This window comes from Diabrotica undecimpunctata, chromosome 2 (assembly GCF_040954645.1).
Source record: "Diabrotica undecimpunctata isolate CICGRU chromosome 2, icDiaUnde3, whole genome shotgun sequence".
In the NCBI taxonomy this organism is placed as follows: domain Eukaryota; kingdom Metazoa; phylum Arthropoda; class Insecta; order Coleoptera; family Chrysomelidae; genus Diabrotica; species Diabrotica undecimpunctata.
In genome coordinates this window covers 11,249,312-11,269,250 of record NC_092804.1, presented here as the reverse complement: position 1 = coordinate 11,269,250, position 19,939 = coordinate 11,249,312, and the positions used below count along the sequence as shown (strand labels likewise).

Sequence of the window (19,939 nt, the reverse complement as noted above, 5' to 3'; positions counted from 1 at the left end):
GTCCCGAATTCTCCAATTTCTTTGAGTGTTTCAGCTGTTATTCTATCTTCTCCTTCTGCTTTTCTAAATTTTAGCTTTTTAATTGCCGCCTCAATTTCTGATTTCAATATTTGAGGTTCTTTTTCATAACTTCTTTTCTCTGAGTTCTTTTACTAGAGTATTAGTGTTTTTCTTATTATCCAGGTCAGCCACTTTACGAACTTTCTTGTGCATATTGAACATGCCATGTTTCTTTTTTCATTCTACCATTTCTGAACATTTATCATACACTACTCTTTAGCCGATCGTATTTTTTTGTTTTATTTCCCTTTCTTTTCTTCTGTATTCGCGTGCCTTGTCCTTGTGTAGCATTTCTGTTTCACCCAATATATCATAAAAACTGAAAATGATTCTTAATCGTTCGATAATCTAAACATTTTGGAGTCTGTTTATACTAAACAAATTGCTCTTTCGTTTGATCTCGTTTCCGCCTAGATATTTACGCATGAAATAAATAAGAACCTTTCCAATTATGCTGGTGGGTGAATATATACTATGCGTTTTGTCTCCAAGGAATTCGATGTTGACAACCGTCAGGGTACATGTAGTACGTAGAGTCCCGCTCAGGCTTGGCCTGTTTTTAGTTTGTTTTATCACAATTGAGTACGTGGTCCGTAAGAAAGATTGCAAAATCGATAATATAGTGCAGTACTACGAATATATAAGCACAACAGTTAAACAAAGATAAAATAAAGTGATGTTTTAATTAAGTTAAAAAATTAGTCAGTGAAGTCTACAGCAATATGTAAGTTGAATTTGATTTTAAAACTTGTCAGACTGATATGATCCGAGATGTTTTTTGTCTGGTGACTCAAAGAAGTAAACTTGAATTCATTTGTAAATTTTATTACCTACGTATTTAGTTCAGTGCAGTGCCAAGTTTTTTATAGGGTATGTCTCTTAAATTTTTTTTGCATTCCGTAATAATCTTTGTTTTTTTCTACTATTTTTACCATCATATCCTGGACTAAGAGTTATTTTGGTGTATAAACGCATAATAAATAAAGATTATTCATCTCTAAAAAGATTTTTAAAGAGTAAAGCCTTATTCCTCACTTAGATATGGATTTTACATATAAACATTTTTCGTTGTGATATATAAATTTGAAAATTAAATAACGATGAATATACATATATAGCTTTTTAAAGTTTTTTTGAACTTTTAGTATATTTTATCTATGTCTTTTTTGGTCCGTGCATTAATTGATGTAGTGACAATTGTTTAATTATATTATACAGGGTGCTATTGCATATTTGTTATAATTTTAGTACTACCCTTTTGTTCACTTAAGTTTGTAGGTGACAATTTTTGGTGCTTCTATGTTAGAAACCATCAAAGATTTTTTTATAATATGCCACAGCAAAATTTTCACTATCTCTCAAACCAGTAATAAAATACAAATATACATAATGTAACTATAAAAATGATTCCACGATGTATAAGTTAAAGTTTTAAATTTTATTTTCTTTATTATTGAACATAGTTGAAAAACATTTCATTTTAACTATTGGAGCTCTTAGACTCAATAATCCAATGAAGATCAATACATAATGCTTAATACTTTTTCAGATATCTTTCTGATAAATCTGAAAATCCGAGTTTGGTCTTAAAAACTGAAATTACTTTAATTTTAAGAAACAAGGAAGTATAAAACTTTTCGTGTAATTATTATATTTATTAATGTATTAAGAAAATATCCATAAGGATTAACACAAATTTCAAAATATTTTCGGTCTTATCAGATTATCATTAGTGATACTTGAACATTTGTGAAAAAACATTAAAACTTTTTAAGCTTAAACCGTTTTTAAACCGATTTGAAAGTGTCCTTTTGCAAATGTTCAAGTATCACTGATGATGGTCACATCAGACCGAAAACGGTTTGAAATATTAGTTAACCCTTTTGGATATTTTTATTTTACATTCAATATATCAGTTATACAAGAAGTTTTACACTTGTAAATTTTTTTAAACTATTGTATGTAGCCAACCACTGGGAAAGTTAATTGTAATTTTGTCTGATTCATCAGATTAATGTTTCTACTTCATTAAATTCTTGCCAGCATTTTTATTTTCCAAGAAACTGTAAAACTATTTGTGGTACCGTAAACTTGGACAACATTGTCTTCTAAGAGCAATTAAGTAATTTAAAAACATATTCTACTACATCATTTTTTCCCAGTGGAACATTTTCGAACAACTTTGCAATTTTTTCTTAACTACTCGCGCATCAAGTTATAACATAAGTACACGCGTGGCGTACTTTATACACCACTAGAGAGTACACTTAAAAACAGCGGTTTTGTTTTTTTTTTGAAAAAATACAATTAGTTGTCTGTTATAAACTTTATTTATTAACATATTAATAATATTAAACATTTTGAGTAAGTCATATAGAAAGAAATTGTTATCAACAAATTTTTTGAAACTAAATATACACAATACTACTATAAAAAATAACAGTCAAAATGATAAATATTTATCACACGTTATCTAAACTGTCATCTTTATTTTGACATTGTGTGCAAGTGACAACAGCAACAGAATGATCCTTGCAGACTGATCTAAGACAAATGCTGCAGGTTATCGTTGTAGTCCTGTTTTTCTGTCTACCACAAGAAAAACACCTGCCTCGTACTTTGGCTGGTGGTTCGTTATTCGGTTGATCGATTTGAGGCTGCTTATATGTATTTAGAAAAAGCCTTATGTTGGATGGCAAAGTATTTATTTCAGCTCGTTCTGAAAGATGTGGTTTCATCAATGATATCGATAAAGATTTTAAAAAATTTCTTCTAAACTTAGTTGGACTGTTGGAGTGAGCAAAATTATACAATATTTGACTATTTATTCCTGCCACATTCAACATCTGAAAAAATATAACTAAAGGCCACCTACGGGTACGTCTTGCTACAGAATACGTAGAGCACATTTTATCTACGGTGTCAACGCCACCTTTGTGAGAGTTATAGTCCATAATAATACTAGGCTTATTAGTGACCTGATCTATAGAAGAATCATAATGCATTGTGGAAAGTAAAATGACCGCTCTGTTCTTTTTTGGTACAAATGACACAAGTGTAGCTTCCTGTTGAAACCCAAAAAGGGATGAACCTTCTATTCGACTTTTGTTGGGTAAAAAATTTTTTGGGATCTCTCTCTTATTTTTTTTTAATGTTCCAACTATTGTAGTCTTCTTTTTTAACAGATCTGTTGCTAACCTATAACTGGTGTACCAGTTATCACAAGTTAGATTGCGGTATTTTCCGTTCCATTGTTCAACCAATCGTTGGGTAATATCCTCTGGCTTATTGGATTTTTTGTAAGGCCCGTCTGGTTGTTGCCCACAGTATAACTCGATACCGCTCACATAAAATGTTTGTGAGTCACACAATACAAAAGCTTTTATCCCATATTTCGCTGGCTTATTTGGGATATACTGTAAAAAGCTGCATCTCCCTCGAAAAGGAATAAGCATTTCGTCAATTGTCAAATGTTCACCTAATGTATAGCTATTATAACAATTGTCGGAAAAGCGGTCAATCATAAATCGTACAGGGGCAAGTTTGTCAGTAGCTTTTCTTTGAGGTCTTGTTTCTTTATTGTCGAATCTAAGAGCACATAAGAGAAATAAAAATCGGTTGCAGCTCATGCAAGCTCTGAAAATTTCTGAGCCCGTTCCATCAGTTGTCCACAATTCCAAAAAATGTGTATGACCTTGTTTTTTAAGCCCTGTTAGAAACAAAAGTCCTATCGATGCCATAATTTCAGATTTGGTTGTATTTCTGGCGTCTCTTTCGCGATTGTAATTCGGACGCATCTTTTCTATTTGCATATTGGTACAAACAACAATATTTTCAATAATGTCATCAGTAAATAATTTAGTAAAAGCACTTGCCTCATTTGTAATATCTTTAGCGTACGCTTTGGGCCCAGGAAGTACTTTTACAATGTTCGTTTTGCTAGTTTTACTAAACTTACTTTTCAAAGAAGACTATACCATTTTATTCCATCCTTGCCTTCATAGAAGTCTTCTGAACTTAATTCATCTTCATTTTCACTAGAAGTTTCACTTGATTCTCCATTCGAATCAGAACTAGGTTCTTCGTTAAAAATAACTTCTTCGTCCGAAGTATCAGGATCTCCCCCAATTACTTCTTCATCTTCTTCTCGAAATAATGCATCAGCGAATGCTTGGAGTTCAGTATCAGTAAGTCGATTGGGATTTCTAACTGGAATCTGATCCCTGGAAAAATACAATTACTAATAAAAATTTTTATCTACATGAGAAATAGCATTCTTTATAAAGAAAAATTAATTTTGTTCCATATTTATTAAAAAACAATTATAGTGTATTTTTATGTATGAGAGAGTAATAAAACAATAAATTATGTATGCAAATCCCTAAACTGTTGATACGGGTGACTCAATGAAAAACAGAAATTTGTCAACAAGTTTACAGAAGTATATAGGAAAACAATTTTAAATTGAGTATGACCACCAGGTATAAAGGTTGGAGCAGAATAGAATACAATAGTTGTGAGGGTTACTAATCTCTAAATAAGGTTGCCAGTGTCGGAGTGATGGAGGTTAACAGGTACTAATGAATTTGCAAGAAATGTAAGATGTTTATTTTATTGGTTATATATAACCAATAAAAGTTTAATAAGTACCTACCTATTTGCAAAATAAAGTTTAATTCTTTAGATAAAATAAAACGTTTTATTTTATCTATTTGCAAAATAAAGTTTAATTCTTTGCCTATTTGCAAAATAAAGTTTAATTCTTTAGATAAAATAAAACGTTTTATTTTATCTGAAATGAGTGCATTTCACGAAGTAAGGGTTTCAACAATCAAACATTTAATTCTTTAATTCCAGGAATCTACGACAGTATTTGACTAGATAATTACCTTCTAAACTTATTCCACAGAAAATGTGATAGTGGGTTTTTCCATTTTGTATATAGGAAGGTCCAAGTGGCGTATTCAAAATTCTTAACAGTTCACTAAAAGTAGGTACTTCAGTTACAAGGTGCAGTTTATTGTGTATACTAGTATTATGGAAAATTTGGAAGTGCCGTGTAAACGCCGAAAAATTCATCCTCTAACAGTTAATGAAAAAACATTAATATTTAATTGTTTTAAATCATTTACAGACAAACGTTTATGTGAAAGTGTTGATGAGACCGTTGAGTTAGTTAGCAGTACACTTGGTGTTGGGAAATCTACGATTTACAGAGTTATTAAAGAAGAGAAATGTGGTAGTTTTCAAATGCCACGTAATGCTCCAGGGAAACCAAAATTTCAAATAGAATATCATTTTAAAGAAGGACTTCGACGGAAAGTGCATGAATTCTTCTTTAGACAAGAATTTCCAACATTGGATAAAGTTCTTGTCTCAGTTCGAGATGATAAGGATTACCCAGAAATAAGTCGAAGTACGTTATGGAAACTTTTAAAAGAAATAGGCTTCCGCTGGAAAAAGAATCCCAGAAAGTCTATTTTATTAGAAAGAAGCGATATTGTCATATGGAGAAGACATTTTCTAAGAACCATAAAGGAAATGAGAAACCAAAAAAAAAAATATTTTATCTTGATGAAACATGGATCAACGAGGGGCATACACCAAATAAATTTTTGGCAGAATGAAACTGTTTGGCACGCTTTTGTAAATAACTTATCTACTGGTTTAAACCCACCATCAGGAAAGGGACGCAGGCTGATAATAGTACACATTGGCAGTTCAGACGGTTTTGTTGAAGGTGGTTTATTAACTTTTGAATCAACTCGTACCGGTGACTACCATGAAGACATGAACGCTGATGTCTTTCAAGAATGGTTCGAACAAATGATAGATCTTCTTCCTAAGAACTGTGTAATAGTAATGGATAATGCAAGTTATCACTCCAGACTTATAGAAGGACTGCCCACAACCAAGTGGTTAAAAAAAGACTTGCAGAATTGGCTGAGTTCAAAAAATATTACGTACCATCCCGGATCTATAAGAAAGGAACTTTATTCGTTGTGTGCCCTTCATAAAGAAAAATTTAAAAAATACGAAATTAATGAAATTGCCAAAAATCGTGGAACGACAGTACTTAGATCCCCACCATATCATTGTGAATTAAACCCGATTGAACTGGTATGGGCACAGATAAAGAGTGAAGTTTTAAGAAAAAATACCACTTTTAAAATTCATGATGTTAAACAGTTGTTTTTGGAGGCCGTAAATGATGTAAAACCTGAAAACTGGGAAAAGGCAGTAAATCACACTATTAAAGAAGAGGAAAAAATGTGGAAGCTGGACAATATTAGGTACTGATAAAATGATCGAGCCAGTTATTATAAATCTTGGTTCTGAAAGTTCATCTTCTGAATCTGATTTGGATTTGTAACAAGTAGCTGTAAGTTTTATATTAATATTTTTATTCATCTATTTAACATACCTTAGACGGTTTTAAAAACTCTTTTTCTCTTTTGTAATTTTTAAAAATTTAAAAAAAAATGTGAATTTTTTAAAACCCTTTTTAATGTAGGCCAGTCAGTTCTAATATAGTGTGTGATAAAAGAGGTCACTTTTGTTTACATACACATAACACTTTATAACACTGAAATAATTCATTTATTTTTTACAATTATTCAAAGTAATTTTTCAATTAATCTTGAGCACGCCCATGGAGTGGTCGGAGCTACCAATTAAAATTATGCTAATTACTCTCTCGTTCATAAAAATAAACCATAAACGATTATACTTACATTACTGCACGCGTGGCGTATTTTGTACACCACCGGGAACAACAAATAATAAATGGCTAATTACGACCTTCTCAGAACGCCGATTTTACTGAAACTAAAATCAGTTGTAAAGCACGTTCCAGTGATAGGTTAGATACATAAACAGGGTCGGTCTTTAAATTTTTAAATATTTTTGTAGTACAATTATTAAATTTGGCGTACAAAATACGCCAGCGCGTGTAGTTAAAGGTTAATATCATATTTTGGCTGCATTTTTGGTTTCTTATTATCTTTTTCTAACAACAAAAATTCAGCTTAATTGTTTCAAGAAAAAAAAAGCAGAATGATTACTGGTGCTTTTTTGCATCTGATGCGTGTTTACCGGAGGTCTGTAAACCCCTTCGTTATCTTACTTCGGAAATAATAATCCTAATCTGGTTTTTGTTCCATTGTAGACTCAGGTACAATCCTTTAAGTGATTCTGGAATTTTAGATATCTCTTCTTCTTCTTCTTTTTCTTCTACAACCTTCTACAACAACTTGCGCTACATCCCTTTGTGGGCCTTGGCCTGCTTAACAACGTTTTCCCATTCTGCCCTGTCGAATACTTCCCTTCACCACTGTCTGATTTTCATGGTTTTAAGATCCTTCTCTACATCGTCTATTCTATTCACTTTTTACGGGGGCTTTCTCGTGTACTGTTTCGTTGGGGTTTGTATCTGTGGATTTCTTTTACAGCTCTTTCTTATCATTCTTTCTTAGTGACCAAGCCAGTTTAGTCTTTGTGACTTTACAAATCTAACAATATTAACGATCTGCATTAATTCATTCAGTTCATAGTTCATTTTTATTTTCCACAAACCATCGCTGCAATTGGTTGGTCCAAATATCTTTCTTAATATTTTGGGCTCAAATATCCTTAATTGATTTTCATCAGTGGTTGAAAGGGTTCACGTTGACCACTTTATTCACTCCATATATTTTTTTCCTTGCATTTAAATTTAGACCAAATGCAGCTGCTTTTCGTTTCAAGTCTAGTTTTTTCGCTTAATACATTTCTATTGCGGTTTATTATGGCAAAATCATCCGCATATGCGCATATTTGAGTGGATCCTGTATTAATACAGCCGTTCAAATTTAGTTTTCTGATAATAGCTTTCAAATTTAGATTAAAAAGTTTTGTTGATAAGGCATCACCTTGCCTAACTTCATTTTCAATATCAAATGCCTCTGTCATATCTCCACCTATTCTTACCATGGGCTTGGAACCCTCCAAAGTCATTTGTATAACTAACTTTTTACACATATTAAAAATCTGTACCAGTCCAATATAGCAACAGTATGACTAGATCAGATGTTCTCAAACCAATTCAAAACCGAGGAAGGTGTTAGACAAGGATACGTGATGTCACCTGACTTATTTAACATTTATGGTGAACATGTCATGAGGATGGCTTTAGATGGATAGGCCGGTGGAGTAACATTGGCTAGCAAGAAAATCTCCTGTGACGAGTTGAGTACGAAAGCAATAAAGTTGGTCTGAAAATCCAAAAAGCTAAGACAAAAATAATGGTGGTCAACAGATTCCACACTAATCAACTGACTGACATGTTACAGGAATACCAGATAGGTGACAGTTTTGTCTATCTCGGTTCTAGTATAACTAACGATGGTAACTGTGAAGCAAAATTTCGGAGACTTATTGGTATGGCAAAAAATACGATGAGTCGTCTCATCAAGTTTGGAAAGACATCTATCTCTTAAAATATCAAGATGAGACTGGTGAATGCCCTTGTATTCTCAATATTTCTATACGAGGCAGAGACTTAGACTCTTCAAGGACGCGAGAGCCAAAATATTCATGCCTTTAAGATGTGGTGCTGGAGAAGAATGCTGCGCATATCTTGGATAGCTCATAGGACAAACGTTTCCATTCTAAACAAACTCAAGATTAAACAAACGCTGTCCACTATATGTCTGCAAAGTATGTCTGTCCCGTGATTCGCAGAGGTGACGATAGTTTGGAGAGATTAATTATTTCACCAACTAGATGGTCCGACCCAATTGAGAATTCAGCTGGAAACTCATTCTGCGAAGCTCCCAGAGCAGCTGAAGATAGAGACCAATGGAGGAAAATTGATAGGAATATTTGAAGAAATCACGATCCTTAGTAATGGGGAAATGACGAGAGAGAGAGAGAGAGAGAGAGAGAGAGAGAGAGAGAGAAAACTAACTTTTTTGGTATTCCTAATATAGATAGTTGTTTTAAAATTTTTTGTCGATCTACTGCATCGAACGTCTGTTTGAAATCAATACACAAGTTGTAAATTGGTGTATTATATTCAACACATAACCTCTCTTGCTGCTGTGTCTTTACAATGGTCATGAATTTCGTCTTTTTGATATAAAACTACTCATATCTTGTTTTTTGCAATTTTCATAACAACTTAAAATATAACAAGCACATATATGTGACATTTCTTTAAGTAAAACATATATTTCGGGATAATGTGGCTCAAGTTTACGGTAGTTTTACAGTACAAAATTATAATTTTATAAATTTAAACTAATATTTTACAGTTGTGAAGCTTTTGCTTGGATATCCTGTCAATATTTTATATAATAATATTGCAATTGCATTTAAATTGATTAAACAATATTAAAAAATAGTTTAGATGCTAGTGTCATAAAAAGTTATTTTTACTGATTATGATGTTGAGAAGTGTGAGAATTGCTTGACACTTATAATTACGTTTTTAAAAAATACTCTTTGAATAATTGTATTACCAAAATCAAGAACATTTGCAAAAATTTACTTTTAAATATAGTTTCTATTGGTTATTTAACTTGAATGTCAAGTGCATATTAAGACGTGTTTCCAATTTGTGCGTTGGTTCCTAGAATTCTCACCCAGGTATAGGTTTTTTTAAGTCCACAAATACCGTACAAATCCTTGTTTTTTACTGTTTCTTTTATATCATTTGTTCTAGTATGTAAATGTAGTACATGCGTAATCTACCTGACGCAAATTCTTTGATAGACCAGTCAATGAATTTTCCGTGTCACCATCGAATTGCATGAATATTTGGATTTAGGTTCTACTTACCCTCCACTTCACTCTTGTACCATTGGTTGTTTTTCATTTTTTAGGGTAAAAACTACCCCTATTAAAAAAAATCGTATAAATGTAAATTAAAGCGGGTGATTAATTCAAATAAATTTTTAATGAAGTGAATGAATGTCAATTAACATTAAACAACCTAATTTCAGATTTTATCATAGTGTAAACCCTAAATCTCACTCCTAGATTAGTTACAATTAAAACAATGTGACTGAAAAAAAGAACGAAAATGTTCAGAAAAGCAAAACTATTTTTTAGAAGAGTAAACAAACATATTCTTTTACTCTTCAGGATTTTTCGTATCACTTATACTTTTTAATGAGTACAAAAAAAAATCAGTCTTTCCATTTAATACTTTTAAGATATTTTGAAAAAAACATTTTTTCAAAATTACAATTTTTTAAACTTTAACTTTTCCCAGCCGATGGTCTTAAACTTCACTTTAGCCGAACTGTCACATGCAGATCTTAAGGGATGCGTACTTAGTACCCTTTTAAAAGTGATTAAAAAAAAATAAAAAATATTACCATCTTTACAAAGAATACATACAATTGTTTTTGTGGCAAAGCTATGATTTGAGCAGGCTGGTTTAGTACACTTTTGACACATTCTTCTTATCCTCTAGTCATTGTTTCTGGGGCATATAATACAACGTTTACTAGACATAGAACTATATGGACCTGGAACTGGATTTTTCATTGGCTCTGAAGGTACTACCAGTTTGATAGCATCCACAACTCTCTTATGTGGATTTTTATTTTTCCGCTTTTCAATCGCATTCGGGTTTATCGATTCAAGCCCGAGTCTTTCTTCAGGTATGAATGATTTGTTGTCCAAATTGTATAATCATTTAAGACAGTTATATCCAACATGTTTTGAAATATTATAAAAGGTCGTCTTTTTGTGTTCCTTTTCACGGAATATTCATTGATCATGTTGTTCATCGTGTCTACAGCTCCTTTGATTTTATTATAGTGTCCAATAATGTCGGGGTTAAAATTTTTTTCTTCATTTTGTACCTTATCATCATGATGTTCAGAACTTAACATTATGTTTTTCTTTTTTTGGGCACATAAGAGACCAGAGTGATATTTTTGGTGAAAGCAAAAATCGAAGACCATTCTGGCCTGTCTTTATTGTTTAATATTGGCGGGATTTCTCGCTTATTTTGTCTGAATGTGCCACACACAAAGTCAGACTGCGTTTGGCCAATTCATCAGCTAGTTATTTAATGCCGTATCCCCGTCCAAAGCAAGATACTAAATCTAGTAATATACGTTTTCCGTGTTCTTTTTCAGATTTGTCATTAATCTTTCTTAAACAGACCTGTAAATTTTTAACATACGTATTATCTGCATCAACCGAAGACCATATGTTTCAATGTGCCAATTTTACGTAAACACGAAATGGACATTTTCCTCTAAATCCCACAAGCTGCTCATTAACAGTTAAATGAAGGTTAGGATTGAAGTTTTCACTACAGTTCTTCATGAGAATATCAAAGACTTCCCACAAATTGCCGCAAGTTTGTCTGTAGCTCGTCGTAACTCTCTTGTTGTTAAATCATCAAACCGCATATATGACAAAAGTTCCTTGAATCTATCACGCGACATCCATTATACAGATCATATAAACAATACATAAATAAAGTAAATTGTAAAGCGGAAACGATTAATTTTATTTGGGGTACTAATTAGGGGGTGATCTTCACGATGTTTTTGATGAAAGTATGTCACAATGACAGAAGAAGGAGAAACATGAAGACTCACGGGAAAGTTAGCTTTATATCATAATACCTGTATTAATACCTACTTAGAAAAAGAACGTGAGTTATTTAACTCCTGAAAGACTTGAATAACAAAAATGAAGAGTGTGTTAGGCTTTCACGGCCATCGTCTAACTTGTTAAACTGTTAGTTAAGGCTGTTAGGCCGTTGTCTTCTGAGATTAGTCCAGAAGATGCCAACACCTAGTGTTGGAGAAACGTCGAGAACTAATCTCAGAAGACAACAGCCTAACAGGCCAAACAAACAGATTAACAAAAATGAAGAGTACTAAAACTCATTAGTTTGCACTTCATAAATATTAATAAAATTGCAGTCTTGCTTTAAGCCATGGAGGCTGTTGACTTCTAAGGAATGAGCTTCACCGAGTTTGGAATCCTCTCTTCCATCGTACTACTCATTCATCCGCCGACTCAAAGCGTCTATTTTGATTTTATACTACTAGGTTTTAAAAATTTCTCTCTAGCGTAGAGCTTGAAACAATCGTCACACTATTCACAACAAAGTGAGCATTGAGTTGTGATTAAATTGCTGAGACATGTGCAAACATCTCTTGTGGAACTATGATTTATATCAGCTTTTATGTTATACATAAAACATTTTCCAAACCATTACAATATATTATAGCACACGGTATAAAGATTTGACATTACTACATACTTATATGATTTTTATTCTTATATTTTTAATTATAAAAAGTTTTTGCAAATGTTCTCTAATTTATTCTACTCCAAGTAATTTATAAAGCAAAACAAACCTAAATACACATTGAATATTTCTTTTTACTATATGTTTTCCTTCAACTTAATTATATATAAACAAGAAAGGTTCACTCCAGTTCATCATCACGATATTATTTGAGCTGCTGTGTGTTACAAACTTTCTAAGAATCTGTCGCACAATAGCTGATCTTAAATCAGGTTCATATTAACTGCACTCATGTAATCCTCTCGCAGAAGTGGAACGAGTGTCGGTGCACGTCTGGAAAAGAAACAAGGAATAATGTACAATCTTACAAATGTCGTTTCATTAAAAAGAAGAATGGAGAGAAGCATTTCTATTGTGTATATTTATTTACTTTTTAACGTGAATATATTTGGTAAAAATAAATATGTAAAATTTAATCTTTTATTTGGCGTTTCGGTTTCCAGAAAGAAGGACGTTTTTAAACTAACAAGTATTGAAATATTAAACAAATTATTTTTAACCTAAAAATTTGTGTACAATAACCATCGAGCAAAAAGACAAAAGAGGGAATCTAATCGTTATGAAAAGGAGACCAAAAAAGTGGCCTCTGATGGCGGACATATCCGGAAATGCGAATGCGCCAAATTTAAATTTCATGACACTTCACAATAGTCATACAGTGGTGTAGGGGTTTTAATTTATCTATTTATTTGTCATATTTCATAATATTAATATTACATAATATTAATACATAATACACTTAAAATACTTTTTTTAACACTAGAACACAATAAAGTTTTAATCAAATAATAACAATAATAGTCTAAAATGTGAAACAATTGTTAAAAAACTTCAATAGAAAATACAAATAATCTTTCATGTGACAGTTGGGACAAACAATAACATCAGCAATAACATAACCCAACTAAATTTTATTTCTTAAACAAGGAAAGAGTCTGTCTTTCCTTGTTTAATGTGGCCTCTCAAGATGGCACTTCCCGTCTAACAATATTTTTGCCCCCACTACCTTTACATTCCCTCTTTTGTCTTTTTGCTCGATGACAATAACAAGGGCCAACAATGAAAACACGTTTTTGATAAAATGACCTCTATTTTATGTATTTTAGTGTGCTGAGTTCGAAAATCACATTAAAAATGCTGTCTGTATCACTCACCATTCTTTCAAAATTTAACATTTAAAATTGCCCAATTACATTTTATTTTGTTTAACGAGCAGAGAAATCCAATGTTACTTGGTTGCTAGCACTGTTAATGAATTGTACAACACTTTTTGTTCTTCTTCCTCTTCATTAACAGCTGTATAGTTTCTTAATTCTAATAAGCATAACCTCACTTTTCAGTGTTTGACTCATACGCTTTTCAGTATGGCGCGGTTGTAAAAACTGTCCAAATTCATTTTGTTACATATGTGGTGATTTTGGTATTAAAAACATCAGAGAAACATCACCGACTTTATAAAAAGGTGTACTTTGCATATTTTGGTGTGAAAGTTAGTGAGCAAGACAAAGGTTGGGCTCCTCACAATGTATGTTATGTTTGTTTTGGGGATTTAAGGAAGTGGTCGAAGAAAGAAAAAAGCTTTCAGATTTTCAGTGTCTATGGTAAGGAGAGAGCAAAAAAATCATTCAAATAATTGTTATTTTTGTACTTCGATGTTTCTGGATATTCCAAAACTAAGAAAGTGATTGTTTATCGTAACCTCCCGTCTGCTATTCGCCCGGTAGAGCAAGGATCTGAATTGCCAGTCCCTGAGCCTCCTTTACGTATCGATGACATTTTGAATCTAAAGATATTACTTACACTTTAGGAGAATGTAAAAATTGGAGTAGGTACAGTTGAAAATATAGTTGGAAAGTTCGGATTAGGAACTAGAAACGAGAGAGGAGAAAGGCTCATAGAATTCTGCCAAGAAAAGAATATGGTAATTGCCAATACTTGGTTTTAGCTTCCTAAGAGAAGACTATATACATGGACGTCTCCTTCACATACAGAAAACCACATTGTCAGAAATGAGATACACTTTATACTCGTAAATGGCAGATATAAAAACTCTATAACCTCAGTTAAAACTTATCCTGGAGCAGATGTTAACTCAGACCACAATCTGTTAGTTGCTGACGTGAAAATAAAATTAAAAACATTAAGAAGATGAACAGGAAGAAAATAAAAAACGAATTAACAAATAATGTGAATGGACGTAAATAAAAAGTGGTATAATATAAAAAACACATTATTCAAACCAGCTCAAGAAAATTTGACATAGGTCAGAGGCAAAAAAACAGTGGATGACAGAAGAAATACTATGACAGATAGAAGAAAGAAGGAGATATAAAGGAAAAGATCTACAGAATTATAAAGAAATACAACGAATAATTAAGGAAAAAATCAAAACAGTTAAAGAAATCTATTTGATGAAACAATGTAAAGAGATAGAAGAACTAGAAACAAAATATGAAATGAGAAATATGCACAAAAAAATAAGAGAAGTGACTGGAATGGGTCGAAATGGAGTGGGGTGGAAAGGAGTACTACTAATAGATTTACCAGAGAAATTAAGACGATGGGGGGAGTACGTTAGAGAACTTTTCCAAGAAGAAATAGGTGAAATGCAGAAAATACAAGAATTAAATCCTTTAGAGAGACAGAAGATCACGATAGATGAAATTAAATATGATATCAAAAACTCTAAAGACAATAAGGCGGCTGGATTAGATGAAATACTAGTAGAACTGTTAAAACTAGTGGAAGAGGATAACTTGGAAGTATTGGCAAATTTATTCAATATAGTGCTCTGATTATCGAACACTGAGCCTCATGAGTCATACTTTAAAAGTAATGCTGAAAGTAATACATAAGAAAATATACGAAAGACTAGAGGAGGATACTAACGAGACGCAGTTCGGGTTCCGAAATGGAATGGGTACTCGAGAAGGACTATTTGCCATCAACATATTTATTCAGCGATGTCGGGATGTAAACGTTGATCTACACTTGTGCTTTGTTGACTACGAAAAAGCTTTCGATAAAGTAAGACATGAAAAACTAATATCAATACTTATGAACAAGCGCATTGACAGTAAAATTATAAATATAGTGCAAACATTATATTGAAACCAAAGTGCCATAGTTCAAATTGATGGGCAACACTCAGAAGAAATGAAGATCTGTGGAGGAGTAAGACAGGGATGTGTTTTATCGCCACTTTTGTTTAACTTATATTCTGAAGAAATTTTCCAAAACACGCACAATAATATCAAAGCGGGAGTTACTGTTAACGGAAATTAATTAACAACTTACGATATGCAGACAACACTGTGATCATAGCAACGAGTATAGAAGATCTGCAACATCTTATCGAAAGCTTAAGTATGAATAGTGCTGAGATGGAAATTACTATAAACGCTAAAAAACGAAGTACATGCTAATTACAAAAAGATCACAAAATATACATCACCTATTGACAATCAATGGTAATGTGATAGAACAAGTAGAAAAATACTTGGGAACTTTAATCAATGAAACCAATGATCATACTGCAGAAATAAACAGGCGAATAGAGATTGTCATATCAGCATTTATACGAATGAAGCCACTCCTAACGTGCAAAAATCTAAATTAGGAGATCAGACTACGTACCATTCGCTTTATATATTTCCAATATTACTATATGGAGCTGAGACTTGGACTTTAAAAAAATGCAATTTAAAAAGAATCGAGGCTTTCGAACTCTGGTTATACCGCAGAGTATTAAAAATATTATGGACTGATAGAATTACAAATAAAGAAGTACTGGAGAGGGTTGGTAAAGAAACATAACTAATCACCACTATACAAACCAGAAAACTGAAATACCTAGGCCACGTGATGAGGGGACCAAAATATGAAATTTTGAGACTCATAATACAGGGAAAGATTCAAGGAAGAAGATCTGTTGGCCGAAGGCAGAACTCATGGTTGAAGAATCTACGTGATTGGTATTAATGCAGATCGATTGATTTGTTTAGACCAGCAAGTTCAAAAATAAAAATAGCCATTATGTTTGCCAACCTCCGTAGGGAGACGGCGCTCTAAGAAGAAGAAGAAGACATTTTAAATACTAGTGAATCAGAATCTCATGAAAGTGGTCCAGGAAGTGATGGTGAATTTCGGTGTCATTTAATTTACAACCACAGTTGTTTGTACAAGCTAAGTTAGATGACTTAGTCATCTAACTTAGAGATTTGGGTTTACCAAAGGAAAAATCAGAATTACTTGGTTCAAGATTAAAAGAAAAGAATTTGTTGTCATAAACATATGAAAATCTTGACACAATTTTACACAAAATCAGCAATTCAGGTCACAATTGGATGATCTGTGGAAATTTAAGAGTTGTTTGCATACTACTTGGTCAACGAAAGGAATTTTACAAAGTTTCCATGTTTTATTTGTGAATGAGATAGTCGAGTAAGAGATAAACACTGGTTCACAAAACAATGGCTCATAAGAAATGTTTTACCACCTGGCGAAAAGAACATTTTGGACAAAACTTTGGTAGATCCAAAATATATCCTCCTTCCACCTCTACACATCCGCTACACGGTCTATTGAACATTAAAACAAATAATTTAAACATTTTATATTAAACATTAAAAACTTGAAAAATTTAATAAAATGAAATGTTTATTTGTGTTAATTACGACTTTAATTACCACCCACGAGTTTTTTTTTATGAGACTTTCAAGGAAAAATGTTACAATATATTTTTATTTCCTCCGTTTTTAAGCACCAAAATTATAATTATATGCTTCTGTGCGGTTTTCGGTTTTTATTGTCAAAATATAAAAACAGACTTTGGGAGTTATTATCCCCAACCATTGAGTCCTTTGGGCTACCATAAAGGCGAGTTTTAAACTTTAATATAAAACATTCGGAAATTACGTAGCAGATAAACCTCTACACAAAAGAGTCGTTCTCATACTTTTAAATAATAAATGATGCAAAAACATAGCCAAGTTATTTTTCAACCATTTATAAAATTTTGATGTTCTTTTTTAAAGCAGGAAATTGGCCGTCACCGACGTTTTATCGATGAGTTCTTCACACAAAAGTGCTCCTAGAATCTTACAGCTTCACTAATAAGATTCTCTTTTTAGTTGCCTTTAAAATAACTTTTGTTTTACTAGAGATGGATGTATTATTCTTTAATGTGTAGAGTTACTTTCCAATATTATCATCAATAAATTGTACAATAAATTAATTGGATTAATATTGGTATTACCAAAGATTAGAGATGGGCAAATCAGAACTGACCGGAGGCAAAGAGCCGAATCTTTACAAAAATCCAACTGATCCGAATCTTAAAATTAAATTAAATGAATCACGGGTCAGTTCGTGGTTAGAAATTCATCAACAAAAGGACTATAACGTTATCCTTGTACACCAAAATGCTCACGTGAAACATTACCATATTAAGACTAACGCGAGAGGCGAATATTATCTCTCGGAGAAACATTGCTGCAATTAAATACTTGACCTGATCAATTATTAAACACAATATTGGTGGATTGACTTCCAGATTAAAGACCAGTTCTTGTGATAGACCTCCAACAGCCACTGCAGGACACAGTCATGCCAAATGGGAAATCGACCATAACGAACTGATGTTACTAGAAGAGTTAGGATTTGGCCAGATTGGAGTTGTGCCAAGAGGAAAATGGAAGGGTTTCATAGACGTGGCGGTCAAAATGATTATGGAGGGAAGCATGACTAAAAATATGAGGTCAAAAAGGGGACTAAAGTACAGCATAAAAACCCGGTACAATTGTATGGCATCTGTAGCAAAAATAGAGCTATTTATATCGTGACGGAATACATGAGGTACAGATCTCTTTTGAACAATCTGAGACGACATAAGTAATCTCTAAGTAATACTTAAGGACTTTTACTAGATATGTGCATACAGGTCTGTAAAAGAATGGTGTATTTATAACAACTCAATTACACCCATAGAGATTTGGCAGCTTAAAACTGCCTGATGGGTACCGAAAATGCAGTAAAAGTGGCAGTTTTCGGATTAGCACGGTACGTTTTGGACGATCATTATACATCTTTGGGTGTATCGAAGTTTCCCATCAAATGGGGTCCACCTGAAGTATTAAACTACACCAGATTCTCGTCGAAATCATACGTTTGGAGTACGGTGTTTTGATGTGGGAAGTATTTACATGTGGAGAAATACCTTATGGAAGAATAAAAACACAGAAGTGGTCGAAAGAGAGCAGAAAGCGATTATTTTGGAGTAGATAAAAGCTTGTTATAAAGACTTTTATGATGTGATAGGAAATTATTGGGCAAACCGGAAAACAGACCTTTCTTTAAATTACTGAAAGAAACTCTCATCAACGCCAACGTCTTTCAAGGTTTGTTAGTCGACTGACTGGCCAGGTTGGTCTGCGAATATGTCTAGCATAGCAGTTCATCACCGTCTGGAGTATCAATGAGCGACTACCAAGAGACTTGGATCGAAGTCTGTCAGACTTTATGCCGAGAGGCCAAAAAGAGCAAGGTTAAAAAATTATGAAATTGTTTTCGACGCAATATTTAATGCAGACCCTGGATATGAAGATCGATAAAAATTTAACGAGATTACATTTTCGTAAGGATATTTCGGACCTGGTAAATTAATCGAACGAAATTCAACAAAAATTGTTTGAACAGCATCGTAGTTTCCAAGCGAAAGGGAGTCAACCGAATCCCAAGTTCTTCAGGTATTTTGTGGTCGTGTTCTTTTGAAGAAAATGACAAGTATGAACTGATAATCATACCGCTAAAATTATAGCTTTGGTTTGCATATTGCATATGACTTCTGTTAACCCGACCGACACATGATCCGACAAAGTGATCTGGATATCTTAAGTGAGTCGGAACCGGTGACCTGAACCTTAAAGATCACTCGAAATTCCTATCTCTACCAAAGATATAAACTTATATACAAAGTGCGACATTAGTGCAAGTACATTTATTCATTTGTCGTAAGATATTCGGAAAAAATAATTTAGGAAAAAGTTGCAGCATAGATAGTAGCATACCTAAAAAATATTTTCAAATATACAGGGCCACCCATACTAACAGAGTGAGACAAACTTATCTTTTTTTAATGGAATATCGTGTATATTTTTACATTTTTAGATTCTTCGATGTTCGACGTTGAAACATTACATAGTCACTTGCAAATTTCAATTTAATAATTACTTTCCTGTACAGTAAAATTTTTTAATATTTATGATCCTCTTAAATACAGACGAAATTTATTCCACTCGAAATATCATAGTTATTAACGTTGACATAAACCATAATTTTCCACCTCTAGTATTATTTGCACATATAAATATTTCAAAAACTTATCCATTCCCTTAAAACTGTACCTTTGAATAATTTATTTTCCCGCCATTTATCATGTATTGCATTTGTTATGTATGAAAATGGAAATGGAAATATTATAAAACGCAAATGCTTGCGGGATCCCTCCTTTTTCGAGAGCGAAAGAAATTGAACGTGTATTTATTTACAATATGG

General features: G+C 32.7%; 1 protein-coding gene and 1 pseudogene across 2 annotated transcripts in view; one reads left to right on the top strand and one right to left on the bottom strand.

Moving 5' to 3' along the window:
- Positions 1-4,010: 4,010 nt before the first annotated feature.
- LOC140434177 (uncharacterized) overlaps positions 4,011-19,939 on the bottom strand; it is a 929,087-nt gene continuing 913,158 nt past the window's right edge. Inside the window, exon 9 of one of the 2 annotated variants that reach the window (XM_072522244.1) lies at positions 4,011-4,283. In XM_072522244.1, the coding sequence (XP_072378345.1) occupies positions 4,022-4,283 (262 nt within the window). In that variant the 3' untranslated portion in view covers positions 4,011-4,021. Of the gene's footprint in view, positions 4,284-11,970; positions 12,659-19,939 lie in introns of those variants that run through there. The other variant, XM_072522245.1, reaches the window with a different exon arrangement.
- On the top strand, positions 17,550-18,800 carry LOC140433054 (tyrosine-protein kinase Btk-like; annotated as a pseudogene).